The sequence below is a fragment of the Juglans microcarpa x Juglans regia genome, chromosome 2D, assembly GCF_004785595.1.
Source record: "Juglans microcarpa x Juglans regia isolate MS1-56 chromosome 2D, Jm3101_v1.0, whole genome shotgun sequence".
NCBI classification, from domain to species: domain Eukaryota; kingdom Viridiplantae; phylum Streptophyta; class Magnoliopsida; order Fagales; family Juglandaceae; genus Juglans; species Juglans microcarpa x Juglans regia.
Window position 1 is genome coordinate 33,830,553 of NC_054596.1, and position 24,984 is coordinate 33,855,536.

The window sequence follows — 24,984 nt, forward strand, 5'->3', positions numbered from 1 at the left end:
AACCACAACATTTTAGAGGAAGATTGTAGAGCCTAATCCAGAAGGAAGCATAATTCATACATATTTTTGAACTTTGACAATTCCCATCATAGTCTTGCATTAGTACAAGACTTCAATAAAAAAAAAATCAGCGACCATTTATGAGGACACGAGCTTTATCCCCATGTTTTGCAAATTGGGCTATGAATATTCCATTACTTAGATCATAAAACTTCACCCTTCACATGACTTCATACTGATTTGATCATAGCTTTAAAGACTTCCTTATTAACAAATATAGTGGAGAAGATGCAACAATTGCATTGCTCCACCGTAAACATCCAAATTGGATCCTGCATCACAACTTCTGAGTTTTCAAATTAGACAAACGGAAATTTCCCACGCATTGTGATAGAAAATCTTCCATGATAAAAGCATCAATAATCTCAGGTAAATAAGATAAACGAAATCGAACCCATGTAAAGAAGCAAGCAACTTGTAAAGACACAAGAATCAAACTCTCAAGTATTGAAATCAAAACTATGATCACCTACTAAGAGAAGCTAAAAAACCAACAAAACAATTATTAAAAGAGTTTCGTAATCGCCAAAGCAGTCATAAGATCGCTTACTGGATAAACAACAAAAGTTTGGGCTACCATATTGTTTGGTAGTGTTTATGCATGATTAAAGGTGTAAGAATTTTGGTCTAGACTAAAAGAACCAATCGGGTTTCGGTTTGTTCAGATTGGATCGATTAAGAAATTAGTGAGTCATGATTCAAGAAAATAGAGAAATTTGGTTTTCGGTACAATCTCAAGGTGGGGTTTTTCATTCTGGCCGGATTGGACGACTGAATTTATTATATAAAATTTAAAATAGTTTTTGTATATGATATTTTATAATTTTTTAAAGTAATTATTTAATTATTTAAATTCCTTCTAACTAATTATAAGTAGTTATGTAATTTTCTTTTGACCTAATTATTTATATTTAGATTATATAAAATATTAAAGGTTAAGAATTTTAAATTGGGGTATTAAATATTGATAATACACATACTATTAATATTATTAATTTATTTTAGTTAAGAAAAACATTTAATTAATTAAGTATATACTTAGTTAGACAACTTATATTACTGCATTCACTTAATTATTATTTTTTATTTTACATACATTTTTTGTCAAAAATCCAGTTTTGGATTATCCATTCACTCTCTATATAATAAAAAAATATTATTAGTTTAATAATTTTTTATTTAATTTATTTTTATCACATCTTGTAGTTCTACCAATTAAATGTTAATAATAATTATATTCTAATTAAATTAATATTAAAAAAATCATATTTTCAAAAGTCATTTAATGCTAATAACAAAAAGATTTGAATAAACTAATCTAAATTTCTATCTAAATTTCTTAATTATAAACCAAATAATATTTTTGCTTGGAGTGAGAAACTAATATTTTAATGTTTGATGAACTAACAATAATCTTCTATCTTTCGCCAAATATTGTAACGGAAATTCAAATTATTTTTTATATGCCCAACCCAATGTAGGGTCTTTTTGGCACATATTATCTAAATTTTAGCTATCATTTTCATTTGACTAAGTCAATGAGAATGCTCTTACAATTTTACTTATAATCTTATTTATATATTTACATATAAGATTCATTTTATTATTATTTTTTAAAATTTAAAATTTAAAATTTAAATATTTATAATTTATAATTTTTTACATATCAATAATTGACATATGAATAAGTAAGTTTTTTGTAATTTTTTTAAAATACATTTAACATATTCCTTAGAAATCCAAAAGCATAGTATAATGGCGAGTATGCAAATCTTAAAAAAAAAAAAAATTCTTTTTTTGTTTTATTTTTATTCTAAAATATTATTTTGCAAATAATTTTTATTATTTAGTGTAGATAATCTTGTAAATATAAAAAATTAAACTATCAGGCGTTGTTATTTATTGCCCCGTATAATATTTGTTACGTGGCATATTGTGTTTAACTGATTACGTGGCATACGTGGTATTTTTTTTAAGGTACACGACGTCGTTTGTTTTTGTGTAGGCATAGTATAGAAAGTACTCTGAACTTCGAAGCCTGAAGGTGACGAAAACCCTAACCTCGCCTTAAACCCCAAAGCACTTCCTTCTATTGCAGAGCTCCGCGTACATTTCTCTCTTTCTCCTAGTTAATCACGTGAACAGAGAGAAATGGTGTGGTTTCAATGCGAAGATTGCGGAGAGAACCTGAAGAAGCCGAAGCTCCCAAATCACTTCAGGATCTGCTCCGCTAGCAAGGTCTTCTTTTAGTTCCTTCGTCTTCTGTTTTTTTTTTTTTTTTTTTTTTTTTTTTTTTTTTTTTATATATATTATTCTTGTTTGAATTGAACGTCAATCATAATTTTTTTTTTAACTTTGGTTAATCGTGCAGCTTTCCTGCATTGATTGCGGACAAACTTTCGGGCAGCAGAGCGTTCAGGGGCACACGCAGTGTATCACTGAGGCGGTGCGTGTCTCATTTCTTATTTTTTCTTTTTTAATTGTCAACAAACTTGAGATCGATGCTTTCTTTTCCTTCAGAGAAAAATCAAAGCGTTGATTGCCTTGGTTGGGAGTGAGGTAGTGGATTTAGTCAATACCAAACATGGTTTTGGTCCGAATCAAATGATGAAAAGTTTGTAAATGGATAGCTCAGAATTACTTTGGAGATGTGTGAGCATTTCGTTTCTCAATGCGTCCAGAGAAAGTCTTGACGGTAGTTTTTAGGTGTTATGATTTTGGGTTTGCAATGACATTCCCTGCGTTAAAAACTTTGTGTAATTATCATGCAAAGTTAAGTACTTGAGTCTCTTATGCTATCTTTGAATTGAATATATCTGAAATCCCACGTATATTGGGGCATTTTCTATTATTGTTATTATTATTTATTTATTTTTTATGATGGGGGTACCACCCCACGGCAGAGTCCTTAGTACTCACCTATGGAACCTAAACCCCTGAAGAGACTAGCACAGCAACCCACCGCCATGGCCTCCCACTTAAATCGTAGTTTGATCCCTGGAGGAATCAAACTTGTGACATGGGGCTCATGCACACCAGTTTGCCCTTACCACTATTTTGATCATTTACTTCTACATTGTGAGTTTGTAAGGGCCATATGGAATTATTTTTTCAGCAAAATGGGTTTAGCATGGGTTATGCCAAGGAGGGGTGGGCGATCTATTAGCTAGTTGGAGAGGGATTAGGGGGATACCCTAGATTGCATCTGTGTGGAAGATGGCACCTATTTTCCTACTTTGGTGTATTTGGAGTGAAAGGAATGACCGAAATCTTGAGGATCGAGAGCGCTCTCTGGAAGAGTTTCAGTGTTTCTTCTGGAAGACTCTATTTATATGGGCAATTGCTATAGATTTTAATGGTCTCAACTTTCATGATTTCCTTGTAACCATTGCTAGTTCCTAACTAGGTGTAATCACATGTATACTTCCTGTGTTCTTGGGCTATGCCTATTCTATATCAATAAAATATCTTATTACTTATAAAAAAACTATTTTGATAAGTAACAGATTATGTTAATAAGTATAGGAACATAGGAATTTATGTTTTGCTAGCTATTGTTTTTTTTTATTTTTTTTATTTTTTATAATTAATAAGAGTTTTATTACCAAGAATAAGCATAGCCCAAGTACACAGGAGGTATACAAGAGGAAATACCTACATAGAGTAGCTAAAAAGACAGAACAGACTAAAATAAATCCAAAATATCTTCACCATTCATTACAATAGCCTTAGCCCAAAAACATAAAGTTTTGAAAAAAAATTCCCTAATTTCTTCCAGCAACCATTCTTTATCTTCAAAACATCTCCCATTCCTCTCTAGCTAGAAACACCACATCAAGCACAAAGGAATCGTTATCCATATGGCAGCAATACGTTGACTCCTCTCTATACCTCTCCAACAAGCTAGTAAATCCACCACTTGCTTAGGCATCATCCAAGCAATACCCATCCAAAAATCTCGTGCCACAAACTTTTAGCCATCTCACAATGGAATAACAAGTGATTTACCGATTCACCATCTTTCTTGCACATGGAACACCTATCTATGACACAGTCCACGCTTCCATAGATTTCCGTAGTCAGAATTTTATCACGAGACACCAGCCAAAATAAAAATGCCACCTAACTTGGCACCTTAGCTTTCCAAATGCTTTTCCAGGGGAAGTCGCATACACCTTGATAGATTAATGCATTTTAATAGGAATGAACAGAAAATTTGGAATTTCCTTCCTGAATCTAGATCAATCTATCCTCCCTTCCTTGAACAATCTTTTTTTTTTTTTGATAGGTAATCAAAGATGTTATATTCATAGAAATAGGCAAAGCCCAGGTACACAAGAAGCCTTCCTTGAACAATCTTCAACTCATATAATCTACTAAAAAAATCAGATTTAACATTAACTTCCCAGTCATTCACATTTCTCACAAAATCAACCTTCCATTGAATACCATTATTCAAAAAAGAGAGAGAATCAGCCACAGCTGCATCTTTATGCTTTGCAAGCTGAAAAAGTGAAGGAAGACAATGCAAAGCATTCCTCTCCTTGGGCTGATCTCTAAAAATTTTCACCTTGTTCAGGTTCTCTTTCGCTGTGTGTACTGTAGCAGAACTTGTTACCGGGAAACCTCCAGGAGATATGCCCGCTGCCGACAACCCACTCTGTGAAGACAGACCAGGTCGCAGAGCCACCACGGGCATGAGCTGGCGCAACTCTCTTCTCGGGTTGGTAGATCGATGAAACCCAATGCCAGACTGCTTCTTTCATGTAACAGGTTTCTTGAATGGGCCTTTCACAGGCCTAGTTCCTACGTAGACATTAGAAGCGTTGGGTCCATACAACTCCCCTTTTCCTCTACTAACCCATCTGGTTTTCTAGTTAAAACCAGGCAATTAAGCCTAGTCCCTCATCAATCATCTTCAACATCGAATCCAGCCTGTCCTTCCAACCAAGAAGTTCTGCCCTCACATGCCAAAATGACCCTTTGACTTCACCAAATTTCTGCAACATCGCGGGATGCCAACCGTCACCTTCATTGCTGGAAAGATGTCTCAAATTCCCTTCCTTCGGTCCAACATTCTTATTCCTCGCCCTCGACACTACCACATCTTTCTTGCTATTTCCCTTTCCATGTTTGTTACTGGGGCTAGGATTATCATTAACAGCTTCCATCAATGCAGACAAATAAGGAGCTGTTTGCGAGGAAGAAGCTCCTCTTTGAGGATTAACCATACTCACCTCTTTTCCTTTAGTGCCTCTTAGCAGCACCCTTGTTAAGAATAACTATGTTTCCAGGAGCAAAAATAGAGGAATTTGAACTGATAATATCCTTCGTTTTCCTAACGAAATTTTTCCATCCATTTCCATTCCTCCCTTCAGGGATAGCATGTTTCTAAAAGGTGTTAAATAGTCATGGTGATAAAGTATACCCTGGTAAATGTATCTGGGAGCAAGGGTACCTAGTAAAGTTGCATTTTTTTGTTGGCTGGTGTCTCTTGAGAAAATATTAACCATGGATAATTTGAGGAAAAGAGGTTATTTGTGATTGATTGGTGTTTTATGTGTAAAAAAATGACGAATCTGTTAACCATCTTTTCCTTCACTGTGAGGTGGTGACAGAGCTGTGGAATGAGATTTTTGCAAGGGTAGGCATTGCTTGGGTGATGCCTTTGCATGTGGTGGACTTTTTGGCTAGCTGGCAAGGTTCAGTGGGATTTGGACGCTGTGCAACAGTGTGGAGGATGATCCCCTTGTGTTTGTTTTGGTGCTTATGGTTAGAGAGAAATGGGAGATGTTTCGAAGATTGCAAACGTTCTATGGGGGAATTCAGGGATTTTTTCTTTAGCACTATAAGTTTTTGGGTGAAGAACCTTGTAAGGGATGGGAATATTTGTAATGTTTTGCCTTAGTACTGTTTTGCTTTAGCTTGTATTTAGGTGTACTCACTTGTATACTTCCTGTGTACTTGGGCTATGCTTATTTACTTGGAATAAATTCTCTTATGATCTATCAAAATTAATCAGCCACATTTGCTAGCTATTGTTATAATATTACTTGGTTATAAACTTTATGCATACTTCTATCTGGCTTGTGAATATCACCTGTTTGCCTTTGTTTTCAGGAAAAATATGGTCCAAAGGGCCAAGGGAACGCTTCGAATGCTTTGACTGCCAAGCCCAACAAGAATTCAAAGCAACAACCTGATATTGATATAAATGTTGGGTTGTCAGAGCGCCCACCTTGGTTTTGTAGGTTTGTTTATATCTTTATGACCTTCTTGTGCTGATTTGTAAGCATGACTTTTTAGCCATCAAACTGATTTCTATGCATGACCTTCTTATCCTGATCTGAGTCGCCCCTCCCAAAAATTAAAAATTTGCCATATCGCAATGTTAACTTTAGACTAAATTCTCATTTATTTGTGCACAAAATATCATGCAAAATTCTCTTTCTAATAAATACATTTAGAGAGTATTGGAAGAATAGGGAGTTTAGTTTGCAGAACCCAACAGATGACTCATGGTTACTTCTTATGATTGGATCTGAGTTAATGTTCGTTGGATGCATTTCTGTATTTTCAGTCTCTGTAATACCAGTGCTACAAGTAAGCAAGCCCTGCTTCTCCATGCTGAAGGAAAGAAGCACAGGGCAAAAGCCCGAGCTTTCCATGCTGCAAAAGACCCACCTAAGCAGACAGAAGAATCCACTCCAGATGCAAAACTTCAGACTGGAGACACTCAAAAGGATGAATTGGTTGCCAATGGACATGTGAAGGAACCAAAACTGCCAGATCCACCCAAGGCTGACATTGTGCATAACAACTTAGAATCAGATAAAGGAGCTGCCCCATCAAAGAAAAAGAGAGAACTTGAGGGATCTGCGAAGGATGGTTCAAGGAAAAAGGCTAAGGGTGATACTTCAAGTGACTTAGGTAATGGGGAAGTGATTCATGGTGAAAAAGAAGAAGCAGCGGAAACAAAGAGTCCATTGAAGGATGATAAGTTGGCAGAATATAGCTCAGCCAAAGAAGATACCAAAGAGAAAATAAAGTGGAGGAAGTTGATCACATCGGCCTTGAAATCTGTATGTATCTTGAAAAATATAACTCTAATATCATTTTCATTTAATTTCAGTCCATTATGATCATTTACATATTTGTACACTTTTCTTTTGCATGTGTATCATTTATCTCCTTAGCTAAACATTTTTAGCTTGCATATGCGATAAAATTGATGCATAGAAGAGAACCAGTTCCTCTTCTCCAGTATGGTGACCAATATAAAGGCATAATGCAGAGTAGTTTCTAGAGCAATGAATTATGGGATTACATTTGTGTTCTCTGTAAAGTACACTCTTAGGTTTACTGATTATCTTTCGCTTGGAGGTAGAATCCTGATGGATTTCTGAAGATGAGGAAACTAAGGAAACTTGTTCTCAAGGCTCTACGGGAATCTGGCATAACAGAAGATGAATCCAAACTCATTGATATGCTTGAGCACAAGGTCAGCCCATCTAATGGACTGTGCTTTCTGTCAAAAATTTTTTTTTATGGTATGTGGTATATCGGTTGAACCTTCACCAGGCCGCAATGATTTCACAATTTTCTCTCTTGATGCCAGATCAATTCAAGCTCCAGATTCACCATGGAGAAGAAGTATGTCCATCTGATGGCCAGAGATTGAAACACATTTTTAGTTGTAATTTCCCCAATCCAGCTGTTGCAGGCATTTTCTCTCATTTAATGAAGAATGAAGCTGAGCCAGTCCTCCTTTTGTACGTGGCTTCCATTTTTGTCAAGAAAACAAACTGCCATGTTATATTATTCGATAGAAAACAATCCATTTTTTGTACTGCCTTCACAAGAGAAGAGTTGTGCTTTTGTTTCGGATTTCTAGTAAATTTTTGACTTTGCATTTTCGAATTCCCGTTGGTAGTGATCGTTCTCTCTCTTTATGTACTTCAGTTTGATAAATTCAGACACCCGACCACTTTGGGCATACTCAATAGTTTTCCAACTCAAGTTCTTGGGTGTAACCTACCTCTATTCATATTTCTCTGGATTTGTGATCTACTCACCATGTTTCAGTCTTTTAGGAAGCATTTTGACCACAACCACAGAAGGAAAACTCTGGCAATTTTGATTTAAGCATCAAAACCATTAAAAAAACTGTAGATGAAATTTGTTAGATGGCCATCACAACCAGTCAAACAGAAGATTTTCAGTTTTTAAACCCTACTAAAGCAAATACGTATCCTACTTGGCTGCGTCCTGATCTTAATGGCATTTACATTAGAGAGAGCCTTTCTTTCTTAATCGTCACCATCAAGTTAGTAGACGAATCAGACCCATTGGCTTTCTTATACATGAAGACAGTGATGAAGTGGATATATGTATGTATGTATGTATTTGGACCATGGACAAGAGCTTCAAATAAAGTGTCATAGACATTTATCAGTTTGAAATGTAAACAAATTCTCTTGGCATCTATTACATACAAATGCAGAATCATTAGACACCATTTTGGCCGTCGGTCTGCCACCCCGAGAAACAGTCGGGTTAATCACAAAAGAAATTAATCCAGCCATTGCTTGGGGCGGCTGCTGCCATTGGTGGCTGAAGCTTGTTGGAAAAATTTCGCAACGTCTGGCTTTAGAATAACTGGACAAAAAGGGCATTTGGATTTTTATCATCTCATCTAGTCTCAAATTTTTGGGGAGTGCTCTTTGAATTATATGCTTTTCCCCGTCTCTTGAGCCGTGTTATCTACATGATTCTAGTTCAATTTTGTGATGCTCACAATGTGTTAGGAGCATCCCAGGAACAGAGTCGCAGTGGCTAAAAGAAAAGAATAGCTGCTATGACCAGCAACACTACAGTACAAGCCAGTGCCTGCAATGACAATAATAAATTATGCTACTTTTAAGACACAGGAGAACCTTTGCAATTTGCACTGCATAAAACAAAAAGAAAAACAACTCAATCTATCAGCAGATTGGATGGTTATTTCTTTAAATGAGAGGAGAGCAATTTTATAAAAAAAAATTATTGCTCAGACTTTATGAGAGAGAGAGAGAGAGAGAGAGAGATTACAGCAATTGCGGAGGCTGCTAGTCCTGCTCGCTCCCTAGGATCCCTCCTGTAGTAATTTCCAAAATAGAGAATCGTCCCATAGTACCAAAGAAGTGGAAACACAAAACCTAAAAGAAATCTTTAACAAAAACATCAAGCCATTAGATGATGAATAATAGTACTGTTGGAGGAGGAACAAGGAACAATATATACTTACGAAAACCATCCTATCCCACAGCCAAAGCATGGAAGGGGCTTGTCATAAATCCCCAATTGGGATTCTTCCAGATCTCGAATGAGGGTATACTTGCCCTTTTCACGCCCCACAGCATTGGATACTTGCCCTACCATAATCACGAAACCTATCACTCGTCTGGACAAACATTTCGTAGAGAGACTAACTTGCTATGAACATTCAAAATTTAAGAGATCCCATATCTATTAGATAGCTAAAATTTTAAATACAAATCACACGAGCAACCAGATCTGACAGAATGAACACGAGTAAAGGTACGCATGTCCTGATAAACAATTAGAAGTGGATCCAGAAAAAATCAATGTCCTTGATTCATAGCTCATAATGGTATCAGCTGATTAAATAATATCAATCCGACAGTGCTGCCAGAACTAAACAGGAAAAATGAACAATGGAACGTGAACAAATTAGCCAAAAGAAGGGGCACAATGGCATAGGTAATATTCTTTTATACAGAGGAAAATTGAATATAACCGCAACATTTCTCAAATTTCCTCATCGAGAACATATTTAGTCCAAGTTGGATGCATACCTTTCAATACTGAAATGTATCGAGTGGATGACCTCAAAAGATCAAGATGCTTATCAGAGAATGATCTCACCAACTCAAGGCCATTTCTAGTAGCCTCTGCAAGAAGTGGTGCCGATTTATAGTTAGTAAGTATTAACTGTTATATTTACTTAATTTTTAATTAACCTTGTGCCTGAACGACTTGGGATATTAAAGGTGGCAGAAGATTCGTGTAGAAAGTCCACGATATGGACAAGGTAGCGTTTCAAGTACGAAGTGCTGGCCTTCAAACATGTTGTATATTGAGACATGCTGGTGTATATGAGTATAACCATGGGTAAAAACATGAAGAAGAACAAGAAACAAGAAGGGACCATATATCACCACTAATCTCTTTCCAAGGCAACAAGTATTAATCTGCCTGATGACATTTGAGAATGAGTGCAACAATAAGAAAATACTGATGATCAAGAGGTTGAGTACTTTGATCCATTGTGTGAGAGATTTATTCCGCAGGTTGAAGTCCTCTGTTCTGTTGCAACTCTTAACAAGAACCTGTTTTGCAAGTATGAAAGAGCATTTCAGATTACACACCTGTTATTATGCAAATACTCCACCATGATGCAGAGAGACATAACTGAAAAGATGAAATCTTGTAAGTAGATGGGTTGAAATTATCAAACGCTTCACCAAATCTCTAGTATATTTAGTAGTGAGTTATGCTATATGCTACACATCCCCACTCCCATCATACTATGTTGATGGCATCAACCATTAGACTAGCTCTTATTTTTTAAAAAAACAAGTCAAGAAATGATGGATAATGTCACATTAACAAAGTAGGATAAGAGTGGGATGAAGGTATAGTATAGCATACAGAATTTTTATTTAGTAGTATAAAATTCAACAATATCATAACGAAAAGCTTCATTTGTTTTTTCTTAGTTGTTAAATGTAAACTAGTGAGCCACTTCCATATTCCGTGTACATAACAGAAAACATGCTAAAATTAACAAAGGGTACATGAATTCCAACCTGGAAGTTTTCCCCATATTCGCATAACAAAGTATGTGACTAGAGCAGAAAACATGCTAAATTTTTTATAATAAAGCACAAGTAAAGTGTGTCTTGATGGCATGAACTCTTCCATCAATAAAAAGTGAACCATTCGTACGCGATGTGTGCCATTCGCATTTAAAGAGGGAATACCTAACAATGAGGTGTGACTTTTTTTTTTTTTTTCATTTTCTGTGAATACATTAGAGAAGTACAGTTGTTTATTTATTTACAGCTTCTTAGGATTGTATCTTATAAAGGCACAGCAAAAACATCACCATGCTCCAATCAACAGGTAAAAAGTAGGAAAAATATTCAGAATAACTACCCAATTTGCAAGTGAGAGTGGGATAGTGCTTTCAAACTGCTATTAAGTTATAAGTCTCATGCACTAAGGTGCTTGAACAAAACTGTATGGCGACCCCTATCTTATTACTATCTAGTGTATAATTAACAATAAAAGCATATGATGTTTTCTTCAATTACTTCGTTTAGCAGTTCTTCTTTGTACCTTCAGATCCTACATTGCTGACTATAGTAGCAATGGATGAAAATGAACACTGGATACATAAGTAGTAAGGCTTCTATGTGATACTAGTTTTGCTTCATTAATACGACCATGAGTCAACTTTGATCATTAGATACTGGCAACAAGATCTAGTCCTATCTAAGTTTAACCGCAGGTACAGTAACAGTGAAAAGAAATGGCTCCATTTTGTGGGATGAAATGAATAAATGCTTAAACCAAAATATGTTATTTCTATGGGAGCATGTACAATAACAGGGGATGATCAGTGCTGATTCTTACAGTTCTGTTCAGGAAGTTGATAAGCTAATTTCTCTTGAAGACTATCCACCTAAACCAGAAGCAGTTATAGATGCTATAAAAAAAAAATGAAGCAAAAAACTAGCTCGAGGAATCGGTCCTCAGGCTCTTAATTCATGTTTTATAATAATCTTCCTATCCCAAAACCATCTAAAACCATGTAATTCTTCCCTTAATATGGTGGCTATAAATACCACATACAATCACAACAAATCCAATATCAGATCATAAACCACCCAATATCATTCAAAGATAACATAATCCAACCAAAGTTACATAAATTGCCATTACCCATTGAGCAATAAGTTCTCTAAACCACATAAAATCAACAATATATCCAAACTTAATTTGCAGTACCAAAAATACCCAGAAATTATAACAGTTATTCCATCAAAACAATCGACAGATGAGAAGTGGAATAACAGCTCAATACTTGCCTACGAAAAACAACTGATTAACGGAAGCTCTCTCTCTCTCTCTCTCTCGTTCCCTCTTCTTCCTTCAGATCAGATATATAGAAAGAGGTGACAAAAAGATGGAGTCTTCACCCAGTTTTGACATGACAAACAAAGGTATCCCCTTGAGCATTTAAGAGTGGAAAGCTTACCAAAATTGACTCCCTCTTTGTCTTGTCGAGGCTTGCTATTCATCGGCCTACAGCCCGCAGCACACCTCATATTATTTATTTATTTATTTTTACTGCAACGCATGAGATGTGCTGCGGCTGATATGTATTTCCTTGTCTTTAACACGAAAGAAGGTGTTCATAGTTATCAAGTTTACTCAACTTATTAATTCTCTAGAAAATTACCAAAAAAAAAAAAAAAACAAACATTTCGAGGAGTTGTTGAACATCCGTCGTTGTTGAGGTAAGATACCTGAATCATGGAGCTTGATTGGATAAAAGCCACCAAAGACAACCATGCCCTCAATTTGACTTCTCATTTTTCTCCGAAATTCTAGATCTTGATTGGTTGATGCTCAATGGGTGACGGAGAATTTCCGTATTCTCCAATTTCTTGTTTTTATATTTGCCCGCTTATTGCGGGGATGAATCGGATGATACTTTAGACAATTATTCCATATTCAATAGTATTTCGAGAAATTCCAAAAGATGTTTTGACAAAATAGAGTATATAAATAATGCATATAAAAATAAATATGATTTTTTTTTATATAAATTTTAGAAGAGTAATGATAACCACACAACATATTTCATAATACATGTTGTAAAATAAGAATATTTTGGTAAAATAATATTATTTTTACAAGCTAGTTTACAAAAATATTATTATTTTATAATATGTGTTGTGAAATATGTTGTGAAAAGTCGGGTATGTTTATCATTTTTTATTTTAAAACATGTCTTCAACTTGATATGAAATGATTGTTATAAAAAAAAAAAAAAGTTATATGAAATGAAGTTTATGATGTTTATAAAATATTTTCTTTATTGGTAAAAACAATTAAATAAAAAGGAATCAGTCAAATCGAAGCTATGATTTTTCTTTAAAATTGATTAGAAGTGGAAATGGAAAAGTGAAGAATGAGAAGGAGAGAGAAACTTTGAGCACAACATCGTTATTATTCTTTAAGAAAATGAATAGAAAGTATATGTATATATTTGTAGAGAAATAAGAAATTGCATTGTAAATAGATAAAAATAAATCTCATGATAATTATAAATTAAACCAAATCTCTTAAATAAGATAAGAATGATAATCAAATCAAATGTTATCTTAATTTGATATTATCTCATAGATAAATTGTATATGGATTATGATACAAGTGATTAATGAATACAAGGAGGTATATTTCAAAAAAAAAAAAAAAAAATCTGATATTATCTATATAAGCTGGATACTCATAATTAATAATAAATGAGTTATGATATTTGCAACTTAGGAATTTACATGAATAATGTAAAAATGTTTTCAAATAGTTTCGTAAACATTTTTTGGAGGAGATTTTAATAAGTTTTATAAGAGGGGGGAGATTCATTGAGAATATGTTTTAATGTAGAGTTTTTTAGACGAGTTTCCAAGGAAATGTGATAAATACTTTTCTTGTGGACGTGTTTCCTACTCTTGCTAATGACTTACAACAGCTTGCCCCAAGATGAAACGGGGGGTTCGGTATGGTGAAGTGTTTCAATTCTCAGATTATTCTGAAGTTACCCACTGGCGTGTACTTTGACCTCTATTTATACAGGCTAAGCGGCTTTTGGTCCTTGGTTCGTGGGCCTTTGGAGCGTGGGTGGTTGCACCACGAGGTGAATCGATCAGCCACGACAATTAGATTTGGGCCATCAAGGGATGCTTCAAATTGATCACTTGTGTTGGTTAAAAAACTTTTTACACTACGAATGCTGGACCGAGCCACTCTTGATGGTTAGAGGAGAGCCACCACGGACGGCCCAATCTTTGCTGTATGATTTCAAAAATCTTGAAGAGTTTTTACTTGGTAAATGTAATATTTTTAGGAGCGAAAATATCTTGATTGTCATAACAGAATTTTATTGCCAAACGCGTCCTTAGTCTCGTACCTACTGCTGATATAATAACTTAAAAAAAAAAAAAAATTAAATTGGTGGTTGGAATGATTATTTTTTCCCATTCTTTGTTGGCAGTTGGGATGATTATCAAATTGTCACTATAATAAAATATGGTGAATTGTTATTTTATGCGTAAAAAATCGCACAACATGTCGAAAGGGGAGAAAGCATCATTTTTGGTCTACTATAACAACTCGGACCTTGGTTAGTATTATTTGGAGCCCCTGGCAGTGGTCTGGTACTGCTATACAATATCAGTACGTACATCTATAGCGGTGAATAGAAAACAAATGCAGAGAAAATAAAAGAAAAGGACATATAAATTTACGTGGTTCGGCATATTAGCTACGTCCATGGGGTATTTGGGGAGAAAAAATTCACTATAATATACTTTTTTGCAGTCTCTCATAGCCTTTCATTGATCAATATATAATGGAGATCTTGAATATATTTACTGGAGAAGACCCATTCGGGAGGTTGAAGAAGTTGAAGAAGATGAAGTCGTCTAGCTGCTTGCTTTTTATTTGATCTTCTTTTCGCATGCGCCTTTATAATGGTGAGGGACGTCCGCTTTGCATGTCTGGCCACTTCTCACTTTTCCACTTTCTCCTGACATTGCCCCCTTGTCTCCTGACACACTCTTTTCCCTTACCTTCCTGCCTTTCCTCTTATCTCCTAGTGGTGGCCTGGTGAGCTGGGTCTGGTCTTTGGCCTAGATATCTTGTCCCTTACAGTTGCCCGCAATTGTTAAGGTCGATTTGGGGCGCGACAAAGGTCGGAGATGTGCCGGTGAAGCCTGTGGCTTGTCATGTTTCGGCGATGACGAAGGTTCGATGTGCCCACATTCGCATTAGTGCCAAACAATTTGTCCCCAGGAGTTATATTGGGACATCTGGGCAATGCCCGAGCGGGACTACGTGGCTGGTGTTCCACACCACAGGAAGCAGTTTTGTCAATATAAATAAATTCACACAAATTTTAAGAGAGACAAACCGGGGAGTTTTAATCGCTGTAGTTTATTTTTGTTTGACTGAAATTGTGCGACACTGGTTGCCGTTTTCTTTTCTCCTTGCCCTTCTTCCTTTTTTCTTTTTTTTTTTTAATTATTGTCGAGTGAATTTCGCAATGTTGAACACGACGTACTAGCTTCATTTTTTGGGTGAGGGCTTGGTAGTTTGTGGTCTGTTGCTAGAGCAGTTGGGGCTAGGGGCTTCATGCTCGAGCAAACTTTGGTGAGCAAATTGGTGGAGCATAATGGGCGAGCAAGTAGGTGGAGCACGTCGCATGGCCCATGCAACGTGAGCAACTTCTCCTGGGGTACTAAGCATCGTCTTGGAGCGTATACAGTCGTGTGGTTAGGCAAGTGTTGTGATCGAGGGGACTTGGCCGGGCAATGTATTGCTTGCCATGGTGACCGAGTGGCTCAAGGGCTGGTCATCTTCTAATTGAACTGGGCGTTGCCCACCAGCGGTGATTGAGCTGCTTGACCGAGATGCATATGTGACTAGTCAAGGGAGAGGTACCTGCGTGCTTGGTGACCGGGCAACACTTCACGTGGCCGAGAAGGAATTGGCTGAGTTATGGGTGTAAATCGGTTGGTTTGTTCTGGGGGTGATGGACCGACATCATTTTTTCCGAACTGGACCAAACCGAACATCCATAGGGACTTGTCAATCTGTTCGGGCTAGCCTAATTATCTTTTATTTTTTTCTTTTTCTTCAAATAAATTAAAAAAATTATTTAAATTATTAATTAAAATTAAATAAATTATTAATGTGGATTATGTAACTAACTTATTAAAAAAATAATTAATTATAATTATATTGATGATGTTAATTGCTAAGTTGTTACTTACTTAGAATATGTCAATGTATTATGATCAATGTTTTGAATACCGTACCGGACGCCGTATCGGTTAAGGCACTGGAACGAAATATTTTGATACTGGTACCGTTTCGATATAGCGTTTCGGGATAGTCGATATATAAATAAATTATATATATAAATATATATAAAAATTATATTCCAAAATAATAGTCTATATATAAATAAATTATATATAAATATATATATAAATTATAAATAGTCTAGTTCGAATTAGGGGTTAAAAAGTAAGCTTGTAGTTTGAAAAAACGAAAAAAAAAAAACACAGGCCGAAATATAGGCAAGTACAGGCCGAAATTAAGGCCGGTACAGCCGGTACCGACCGGTATGAAATCCAAAACACTGAATTCATGATAGTTACTACATAATGAGCTATATTAAACTTTTTAATGAAACATAAATAATTGAATTATCCATCGGCCCCTGTCCATTCATGCTTTATGTTTACTTGTAACTTAGGTATTTTACAAACAAATTATCTAATAAGTTTAATTACATCATAAATGTAGATGCTAGTAATTAGTTAATGGTGAATTGGTGATATGTTAGTTAATTGATATTCATATCATACATTTTTTAATTACATTAATATTTGTAATTGCTTTATACTCACTTGCAAGTTGTAACTTAGGTATTTTACAAAAACTTATCTAATAAATTAGAACTTTAATTAAATCCTAGATGTAAATGTTATTAATTAGTTAATGGTGAATTGTTGATAGGTTAGTTAATTGATATTCATATTATACATTAGTTAATTACATTAATATTAATTTGTAATTACAATTTACATATTTAAAGTTTTATATTGTAAATAGTGTTAAGTTAGATAAAAATTACATAATTAATTATACAATTATTATATAAATAATATATATAATATTTTTTTTACTATTTGGTTGGTCTGATTCGGTTCGGGGTGGAAAAACCCCACCCCGGGACCGGAACCGAAAACTTTCAGTTTTTTATTTCATGGATCGAGACCAACCGATCTCAATCTTGGTCCGGATCGAATCAATTGGTCCGATCGGTTTCTCCTGTCCGGATTGACCAACTTTCAACCTTAGGCCGAGTGAATGGTCGTGATGTATATGGCTGAGGATCCTGTCCTAACCGACCTCTTGTGCCTACCACTCAGTGGGCGAGGAAGTGGTTGCCTGCCAGTTCGTGGTCAAGGAAGGTCTCGAGTTGAGGAAAGTGGTTGCTCGCCATGGGTGGCTAGATGAGAGGTGCTCGCCACTGTGTGACCGAGGTGCACCTCACATGGAAGAGAGGTGTTCGGTGAGACATTTGGTCCCTGACTGAGGAGGAGTGTTAAACACTAGGTGATCGAGCAAGGTGCCTGGCTGAGGAGGGCGTGCCTGTTGTGTGATTGAAGAGGTGAGGCCGTGTCACTCACCTCGTGGGTGAGGAGGAGTGAGTGATGGGAAGGGGATCCACTTGCGTTTTTTGGGGCCGAGAACCACTACGCCACTTACAAAAGACGTTGGCGTGGTGGTAGCCACTAGGGGGTTTTGGAGTCTGTAGGCAGCCGATGGCACCATGCGCACTTCCTTCATGGATGGAAGTCACTGCCCACGGCACACGAGTTTCGAGGTCAGGACCACCTTCTAGCGACATAACATGCCGGTGGTCCAGACAGTTGTCGGTAGTGTCGCCACTAGGCTAGGAGCATGTCGAACGAGCTCTTAACTGTGGGCATGCTGCCTCGATGTGCATGGCATGCACGTCCCCTGCCAATGGGAGACGGCCTGACGAGAATAGAAATTGCCGGTGTGTTACTTATTGGCTGCCAACAGGTGCGGCAGGCTCACGACTGTCGTGAGCCTGGCTGTCGTGAGCCTCTCGGATGCACGTGGTCTTGCACCCGTTAGGTGCTCTGTGCTCAGCCCCTGGCATCGGGGGCGAGCCGGTCAAAGACAGAAACTTTTGGCAGCCAAAGTGGTGGCCACCGGAGGGTCAGGCAGGCTCATGTCTGGCCGTCGTGAGCCTTTCGGTCAAGTGGGGCAAAGTACAACCGTTGCCTGCCGTGCACGGCCTTCATTGCCGGTAACCACCACGGCCATGATAGAGAATGCCGGTGGCCTTCCTGGTAGACGGGAATGGCGTGAGCCCGAGGTGGATCTCGGGTGCAGAGGACGTGCACTCGTTGTGTTGCCATGTATGGCCTATATGTGCACAACACTGTGCCATGTGTAGTGCATGTGTACAATGCGCCTAAGCGCGTCTTAATGCGCATTCGCTCATGTTCCCATCTCTCTTTATGTACAGTGGTGGGGACATGCATGGTACTGTGCACTCCCCATGTGCACTATACTATGCACTTAAGTGCACAGTACCCTTGCCGTGTGTAGTGCATGATGCTAGCGACTCGAGAAGTATATGTGCGTGGGCAGAGTGTCTTTGACGTGAATAGTACTCACCATGTACTCCCCTTTTTGCATAGTGAGTGTAGTGGCGAAGTGCTTGGGTTCTCACCTAGGCAAGAAAATGTTCACTCGTCCATTTTTTGCCGAAGTATTTTTCATAAACATAAAAGTTGAAAAATTAAGAACACTTATTTGGGAGGATGTTTAGCCTTCGGTGTAGAAAGTAAATCAGATCCCATAGACGGTGCCAACTATTGATGTGTTAAAAATACACAACAAGTCGGAAGGGAAGAAATAGTCATTCTTGACCCGATATGACGATTCTGGACTTGATCAGTATTGGAGAGGAAAAACTTACTATAATATGTTTGTTTACAGTCTCTTATAGTCTCTCATTTCTCACTGTACAATGGAGATGTTGAATATATTTGCTAGAGAAGATCTCTCGCTAGAGCTCCCCTTCAGGAGGTTGAAGAAGCTGAAGAAGACAGTGGTCTTGCTGCTTGCTTTTTATCTGACACTCTTCTTGCGTGCACTTAGATAGTGGTGAGGGATGTCCGCTTTGAGTGTCTAACCACCTCTCCTTTCTCCTGACGTTGCCCCTTGCCTCCTGACACTGTTCCCCTTGCCTTCTGACACACTCCCCCCTTATCTTCCTACTTTTCCTCTTATCTCCTAGTGTTGGCATGGTCTTGGACCTAGATATTTTGTCCCTTACACCTACTTTATTTGTTTTTTTCTAATCAATCAAACCCCTTCAACATTCCTCAACTTTCGTCATCTTGAAGCAAAGCAAAGATCACTGTCGCTTAGTTTGGAAGAACATATAAATAATTATAATTTTCAATATACGTCAATTTATAAAAATAATTTTTTCGTAATCTATTTATAGATCAAACATTTCTAAAAATTCATCTATTTGGTTTATGTCGTTTCTTTTATTTGCAATCTAACTACGTATATATATATATATATATATATATATATATATAGTAAAAATTGCTCATCTAGTTTGAATTTCGGGTTTTGCATTACAACATTCCATTTTACACTCATAAGAAAGACTTGTTAAAAGAAGTGTATATGTATCATTTCGAAGAACAGTGCTGCTCTTCATTCCGAATCTTGTCATTCCATCTAAACTTGTGATATATTTTATGTGATTTAATATGTTAATTCCTTAAATAAAAGTCATTTAAAATGTATCATATAGCAAGTGTGGCTAAGGATTACAAGATGAAAAACAACATTTTTCTTATTTGAAATGGAAGAAAATGAGATTTTTTGAAGTGATTCTTCATCCTATATTTTGTTATTTCTAATCATATTTATAATATTCAATTTTAAGGAATTAATATATAAAATTATCCAAACACTTAAGACGAGCCCTACCTCAATATCTAAAAATTTACAATAAATTCAAACATAGGTCAAAACCAGATTAATTTTAGAAAAATCTAAAACTCTAAAACATAAACCCTAAACTTTTAATTACCATAATGCTAATTATTATTATTATTATTATTATTATTTTATACAAAGGGAGTGGGGGGTTTTGAACCCAAATTTTTTATTTGGAGAACCAGACCATATTCCATCAGACCATCAGACTCTTGACATAATGCTAATTATTTTTAAGGCAGTCATTAAATACCATTTTAGCCGTCGTTCTGCCACTGCGAGAAACAATTGGGTTAATCACAAAAGAAATTAATCCAACCATTGCTTGGGGAGGCTGCTGCCATTGGTGGCTGAAGCTCATTGGAAAAAATTTCACAACGTTCGGCTTTAGAATAACTCGATTTAGTATTGGGTTGCAAGATTCGAGCAACCTAAGCACCAGAGTAGGGCTGTAATCGAGCCAAACTGAACCGGGCTTTACCTAATTAAGTTCGGCTCAACTCAACATACTCAGTCTTTGCCATCATTTGAATAAAGTGAGTGCTATAAATCAATAACATAATAAAATTACTCATTTTTTTTCTAGATGGATAATAATACAACACCAATTACTCTACAACTTATCTATAATTTTATATTAAAAGAATATTTTTTTAACTTTATTTCAGAAAATATTATCCTAGCAACAGTTCAAAGTAGGTGAAAATAAATTAATTTTTAATGCTTAATTGTAGATGAATTGTGATATAGTTGTTATTGTATCATTTTCAGAGCTGAATATGTACAGAACCTTGTTGAGAGCCCAAAATGTAGCAGTCTACAAGCCCGAAATGCTATTAGATAGATCGACAGACGACCAGGTGTCTCTGGAATGCCACGTTTCATAGCCAACGTACAACCCTGTATAGCGCAGGCATAAAAATCTTCCATCATCGTCATCGTCTCCTTCTTCCAAGTAAGTTCTTTTGTGCTGAATTTCAGGGCAATCGAAAATGGAAGATGGACTCCGTTCGAATGGAAATGTCAGTGAAAGTAGCAGCAATGATCAGAGTCATCGTGTAATAGACATATTCCCTCTGAGTTGCTACTACTTTGGATCTAAAGAAGCCGCTCCCTTCAAGGACGAGACCTTGGCCGATCGTGTTCAGAGGATGAAGTCCAAGTACACCCACATACTCCCTCCCTCACTCACTCACTCACTCACTCACTCACTCACTGTGTTTGCTCAACTGGGTTTGTTTTGTTTTCATTTGTTTATTGCTTTTCTGGAACTTCTTGTTGTTGTTGTTGTTGTTGTTGTTCAGCTACGCTGCTCATGGGCTAAGGACTTCTGTGGAAGCTGTTATCCTGGTTAGTAACCTAGCTATATCACGATTATTATTATTTTTCTGTATTGTGAAATTTCTACTAATTTCTCTTTCTTTTCATTTTAGTTCTGTAAATGGATTTAAATTATCGTTTTATGAAACAACCATGTTGAGTTTTATGGGGCTTGATGACTAGCCAGGTTACTTACATAGTATTTGCTTATTAATCTCAACTTCATCTACTGATTTTGTATTCTAGAAGTGTAATAACAAGCAACTGGTTAGGTTGATCAGATTGATATTACTAAATCTGCTTGAAAAAAGCTAAAAATTGCTTTAAATAAATATGTAAATATTCTTGGAAGTGTTTATTAATAGAGTAAAACCTGGATTTCGTTGAATACAAGAAACGCCACTTTGAGATCAGAATTGCTTTTAAAGGTCCTGCCATCTGGTCGAGGATAAAAGAAATGTACTTGTTTTTATTAGTTAGAAAGAAATTGGAGAAATAATGCGATGAGTTATGTTATTTTCTGTTTCATTTCAATGTACAAGTAAGCAATAAAGCAAATACGGATCCAAGGCACTGAGTAAGCTGCTTATTAACTATAAGAGAGGCCGAGACAGCAGAGATTTCATTTTTCGGTTGGGACAGCCAGTGGTCAAAGCCAAGAATTTATCTTGGGGTTGGGGACCTAATATTATGATAATCAAATATCTTTGATATTCTTTGTGTGCGACTTATATATTGACCTGCATAGCAATACACACACACACACACAAAGATATAAATAACTTGTTCATCAACTTAGGAATGTTTGAAGTTGATCGTGAATTATCAATAATGGGTTCCTCTCTTTAACTGAAAATTTGGCATTTCCTTTTGAAGTCGTGGACATAGAGGAATAGAGAAAGCAAAGTTGAGGAATAGGGTGGTTCATGGGCTATTCGTTTATAAACAAAAGAAAAAAAAAAAAGATGTCTTTTGACGTTTACAACCTTTTGAGGCCAAACTTCAAAGTTAAAAATTTAGGACTAATTTTTCGAGTATTAACAAAGATCCACATAAATATATTTTTGAGGTTTATTGAGAGTAATTGTGGACCTTTTTTTTCATAATTTTAGGGCTGGGGGGATCATTTGAAATCTTTTACGGCCAAAGAATTTTTTTTTTTCAGTACTTTTTAGGAAGCAATGAGATGTTTTGGTTTTCATTAGACTTTTCGGGTTTGGGGGTTCATTTCTTTTTTTTTTTTGGGGGGGGGGGGGGGGGGGGGGGGGGGGGGGGGGGGGGGGGGCTGATGACCTAGCTCCAGTTTATCTTTGTTTCTTGCGTATAAAATCTCTCTCATACACACATGGAGATCGAGATTGTAATAGAAACATCATTGTGCCCTTTAGGCCAACATTAGAGGTCTCAGTAAGACTACAAAATCGATTGTTTTTCCTGTAAGATCTTATGGTACATATGATAGAGCTCTCAATTAGACAGGTCACATTATTAATATAATTTTTAAGGATTTTTAATCCTTTTATTCAACTTATTCTCTTCGGAAGGGGGTGGGATATAAACAATTTTTGGTGGATCCTCTTTTCTTGGTTAATAATCATTATTATCTCTGAGGTTTCCCTTCATATACCATAGACTTGACAATTTGTTTTCCATTGAATAAGGAAAGTATCGTGGCATATGATATTGTGTTAAACACTTGCGACTTTTGTTACATCAGGTTGAGTTGTTCAAACATCCGCATTTGTTGCTGTTGCAAGTAAGAAATTCCATCTTTAAGCTTCCTGGTGGCCGCTTAAGACCAGGTGAATCAGGTAAATTGACCGTTCATTCAACTTAATATTGAGATGGTAAATGGTTGTTCAATTGTGGAATAGTATTCTTAGGATTTAGTGAGCTAGGATCTTTTGAATTGAATATCCAGATATTGATGGATTGAGGCGTAAGCTGTCAAAAAAACTTTCTGCCAATGGAAGTGGTGATGAGACTGCATGGCAGGTATAAAAAAGGTCTTCAAGTTGATCTCATTTATGTTGCAATATTCTCATTACCAACATTTGATATAAATAATGCATCAATCTTAGGTGGGAGAATGCCTTGGGATGTGGTGGAGGCCTGATTTTGAAACATTACTATATCCATACCTGCCACCTAATGTAAAAAGGCCTAAGGTAATTGGTCTGCGTAAATCTCTTCTTTCGAGTTTTGATGTCATGGAAAATTTATCCCTTATCCTCTTCTGTAGGAGTGCACCAAACTCTTTCTTGTGAGGCTACCAGTTAGTCGAAAGTTCATAGTACCAAAAACCCTAAAACTGCTTGCAGTTCCGTTGTGCCAGATTCATGAAAATCACAAGGTAATGAACTTCATATTCTTGATTAACATCAATGATGTCCTATATAGATGGAATCAATCCATTGTGACTCCGTTCAACTCCTCCTGTATGTCTTAGTACCTGTTTGAAAGAAGAATACTTTCAAATTTCAACGATTGACCTTCTTTCCGCTATATTTTGATGACCTTGGCCATTGCTCCAACTAGCATGAAGACCCTGTATGCTTTAATACCCTCTTAAATGCGATGAATTGAAAATTACTTGTAGAAAAATGTGATGAATTGTTATAAATCTTCTTTGATTGACTTCATTGTTGCATTGCAGACATATGGACCTATTATATCAGGCGTGCCACAGCTGTTATCGAAATTTTCATTCAACATCATTGAATCTTAAAATCCACGTTATAGAGTAGTCTATTTTACAAGTATACAGGACAAGGAAGAGGGATGTCTCAGAAAGCTTTTTAATCTGAGGAAGTAATTTTCTGGAATCTGGACAGATACTTGTATATATTATATAGTTTTCTATAGGCTATCAAAAGGTGATGAATTAGTAATGTTGAGCACTGCAATACAAATGTTATTCTTTATATTTGGATCACACATTTAGTTATCTGAATTTACTACCACGAGTGATGCTCTTGCGTTTTCTAGTATGGCTTGTACGTTATTGATGATTGGACCATAGCGGCAGATGCATCTACGGCGTCTGTAAGGCTCTCAGAAGCCGAAAGGCTGCATGTTCATGGCTGCAGGAGTGTTAGGCACTCAAATAATTCTGAAACCTTTTTTCCCTTTTAGTTCTTGTTGCATGTGCATTTTTGGTTCCCTGACTGCATTTTTTTTTTAATAACTGGTTTTCTGACTTTATTTAGGAAAAGGATGAGGAGAATTGTTTCCTGATGTTGATATGTCCATCGCTACTATAAAGGACGTGTTTCACCCCGCCAGCCACTCGAACGACCGGCAATGAATAACCTAACGACATTGGGTGCCCAGGATAAACTCCGATGCTTAAGTTAGAGAAGTAATCTCAATATATAATATCTCAATAATCTTCAGGAGAACGTTTGTTACCTTCATGTACCACCATTTATAGAGATGTAGGGACATGTCCAGGGAGTCGATAACCATCCGTCCTCTGGATTTATCTTTAATTATCCTTTAACAAAATGAGGAGGGAATAACTGCTCTGATTTATAGAGGTTAGCCATCTCAGGATAACTGCCTTCATCTTGGGGCGTTATCTCTTTGCGAATAATGTTGCCCCCTTGTTGATATCTTGCTCCCATGGGTCCTTGGGCTGTGGGCCTTGGAGGTCAAAATGGTAAGCTGGGCTTGCTT

General features: G+C 36.5%; 3 protein-coding genes across 9 annotated transcripts; 2 read left to right on the top strand and 1 right to left on the bottom strand.

Moving 5' to 3' along the window:
• Positions 1 to 2,079: 2,079 nt before the first annotated feature.
• On the top strand, positions 2,080 to 8,076 carry LOC121250424 (UBP1-associated proteins 1C). The gene is made up of 6 exons (XM_041149559.1): positions 2,080 to 2,298; positions 2,432 to 2,506; positions 6,181 to 6,311; positions 6,641 to 7,142; positions 7,448 to 7,561; positions 7,679 to 8,076. The coding sequence occupies exons 1-6, from the start codon at positions 2,212 to 2,214 to the stop codon at positions 7,739 to 7,741; spliced, it is 972 nt and encodes a 323-aa protein (XP_041005493.1). The 5' UTR covers positions 2,080 to 2,211; the 3' UTR covers positions 7,742 to 8,076.
• Positions 8,077 to 8,436: 360 nt separating this feature from the next.
• On the bottom strand, positions 8,437 to 12,789 carry LOC121251127. 6 transcript variants are annotated; one of them, XM_041150457.1, is made up of 6 exons: positions 12,216 to 12,379; positions 10,380 to 10,451; positions 9,918 to 10,028; positions 9,347 to 9,473; positions 9,151 to 9,196; positions 8,437 to 8,949 (listed from the first exon to the last, which is right to left on the bottom strand). In XM_041150457.1, the coding sequence occupies exons 2-6, from the start codon at positions 10,387 to 10,389 to the stop codon at positions 8,896 to 8,898; spliced, it is 348 nt and encodes a 115-aa protein (XP_041006391.1). In that variant the 5' UTR covers positions 10,390 to 10,451; positions 12,216 to 12,379; the 3' UTR covers positions 8,437 to 8,895. The 6 variants fall into 6 exon arrangements, with proteins under 6 accessions (XP_041006391.1, XP_041006386.1, XP_041006388.1 ...); XM_041150452.1 differs by lacking the exon at positions 12,216 to 12,379 and adding an exon at positions 12,657 to 12,789 and having other exon boundaries at positions 8,486 to 8,949; positions 9,151 to 9,268; XM_041150454.1 differs by lacking the exon at positions 12,216 to 12,379 and adding an exon at positions 12,657 to 12,784 and having other exon boundaries at positions 8,486 to 8,949; positions 9,151 to 9,268; positions 9,918 to 10,013.
• A 7,957-nt stretch (positions 12,790 to 20,746) lies between these two features.
• Positions 20,747 to 24,241, top strand: LOC121250958 (pre-mRNA cleavage factor Im 25 kDa subunit 1). Of its 2 annotated transcripts, none has more exons than XM_041150227.1 (8): positions 20,747 to 20,888; positions 20,968 to 21,148; positions 21,291 to 21,336; positions 23,024 to 23,117; positions 23,228 to 23,301; positions 23,388 to 23,474; positions 23,549 to 23,659; positions 23,963 to 24,241. In XM_041150227.1, exons 1-8 carry the CDS (start codon positions 20,858 to 20,860, stop codon positions 24,032 to 24,034), a joined length of 696 nt encoding a protein of 231 aa, XP_041006161.1. In that variant the 5' UTR covers positions 20,747 to 20,857; the 3' UTR covers positions 24,035 to 24,241. The 2 variants fall into 2 exon arrangements, with proteins under 2 accessions (XP_041006161.1, XP_041006162.1); XM_041150228.1 differs by having other exon boundaries at positions 20,756 to 20,878.
• The last annotated feature ends 743 nt before the right edge of the window (positions 24,242 to 24,984 follow it).

Coding starts and splice junctions, on each gene's coding strand:
- LOC121250424 (XM_041149559.1), top strand. CDS start 2,212: ATGGTGTGGTTTCAATGCGAAGATTGCGGAGAGAACCTGAAGAAGCCG. Junction 2,299..2,431: donor GGATCTGCTCCGCTAGCAAG/GTCTTCTTTTAG, acceptor TTAATCGTGCAG/CTTTCCTGCATTGATTGCGG. Junction 7,562..7,678: donor TTGATATGCTTGAGCACAAG/GTCAGCCCATCT, acceptor TCTTGATGCCAG/ATCAATTCAAGCTCCAGATT.
- LOC121251127 (XM_041150452.1), bottom strand. Junction 9,269..9,346: donor TGTGGGATAGGATGGTTTTC/GTAAGTATATAT, acceptor TTTTTGTTAAAG/ATTTCTTTTAGGTTTTGTGT. Junction 8,950..9,150: donor TAGCAGCCTCCGCAATTGCT/GTAATCTCTCTC, acceptor TTGTCATTGCAG/GCACTGGCTTGTACTGTAGT.
- LOC121250958 (XM_041150227.1), top strand. CDS start 20,858: ATGCCACGTTTCATAGCCAACGTACAACCCT. Junction 20,889..20,967: donor CATAGCCAACGTACAACCCT/GTATAGCGCAGG, acceptor GCTGAATTTCAG/GGCAATCGAAAATGGAAGAT. Junction 23,660..23,962: donor AGATTCATGAAAATCACAAG/GTAATGAACTTC, acceptor GTTGCATTGCAG/ACATATGGACCTATTATATC.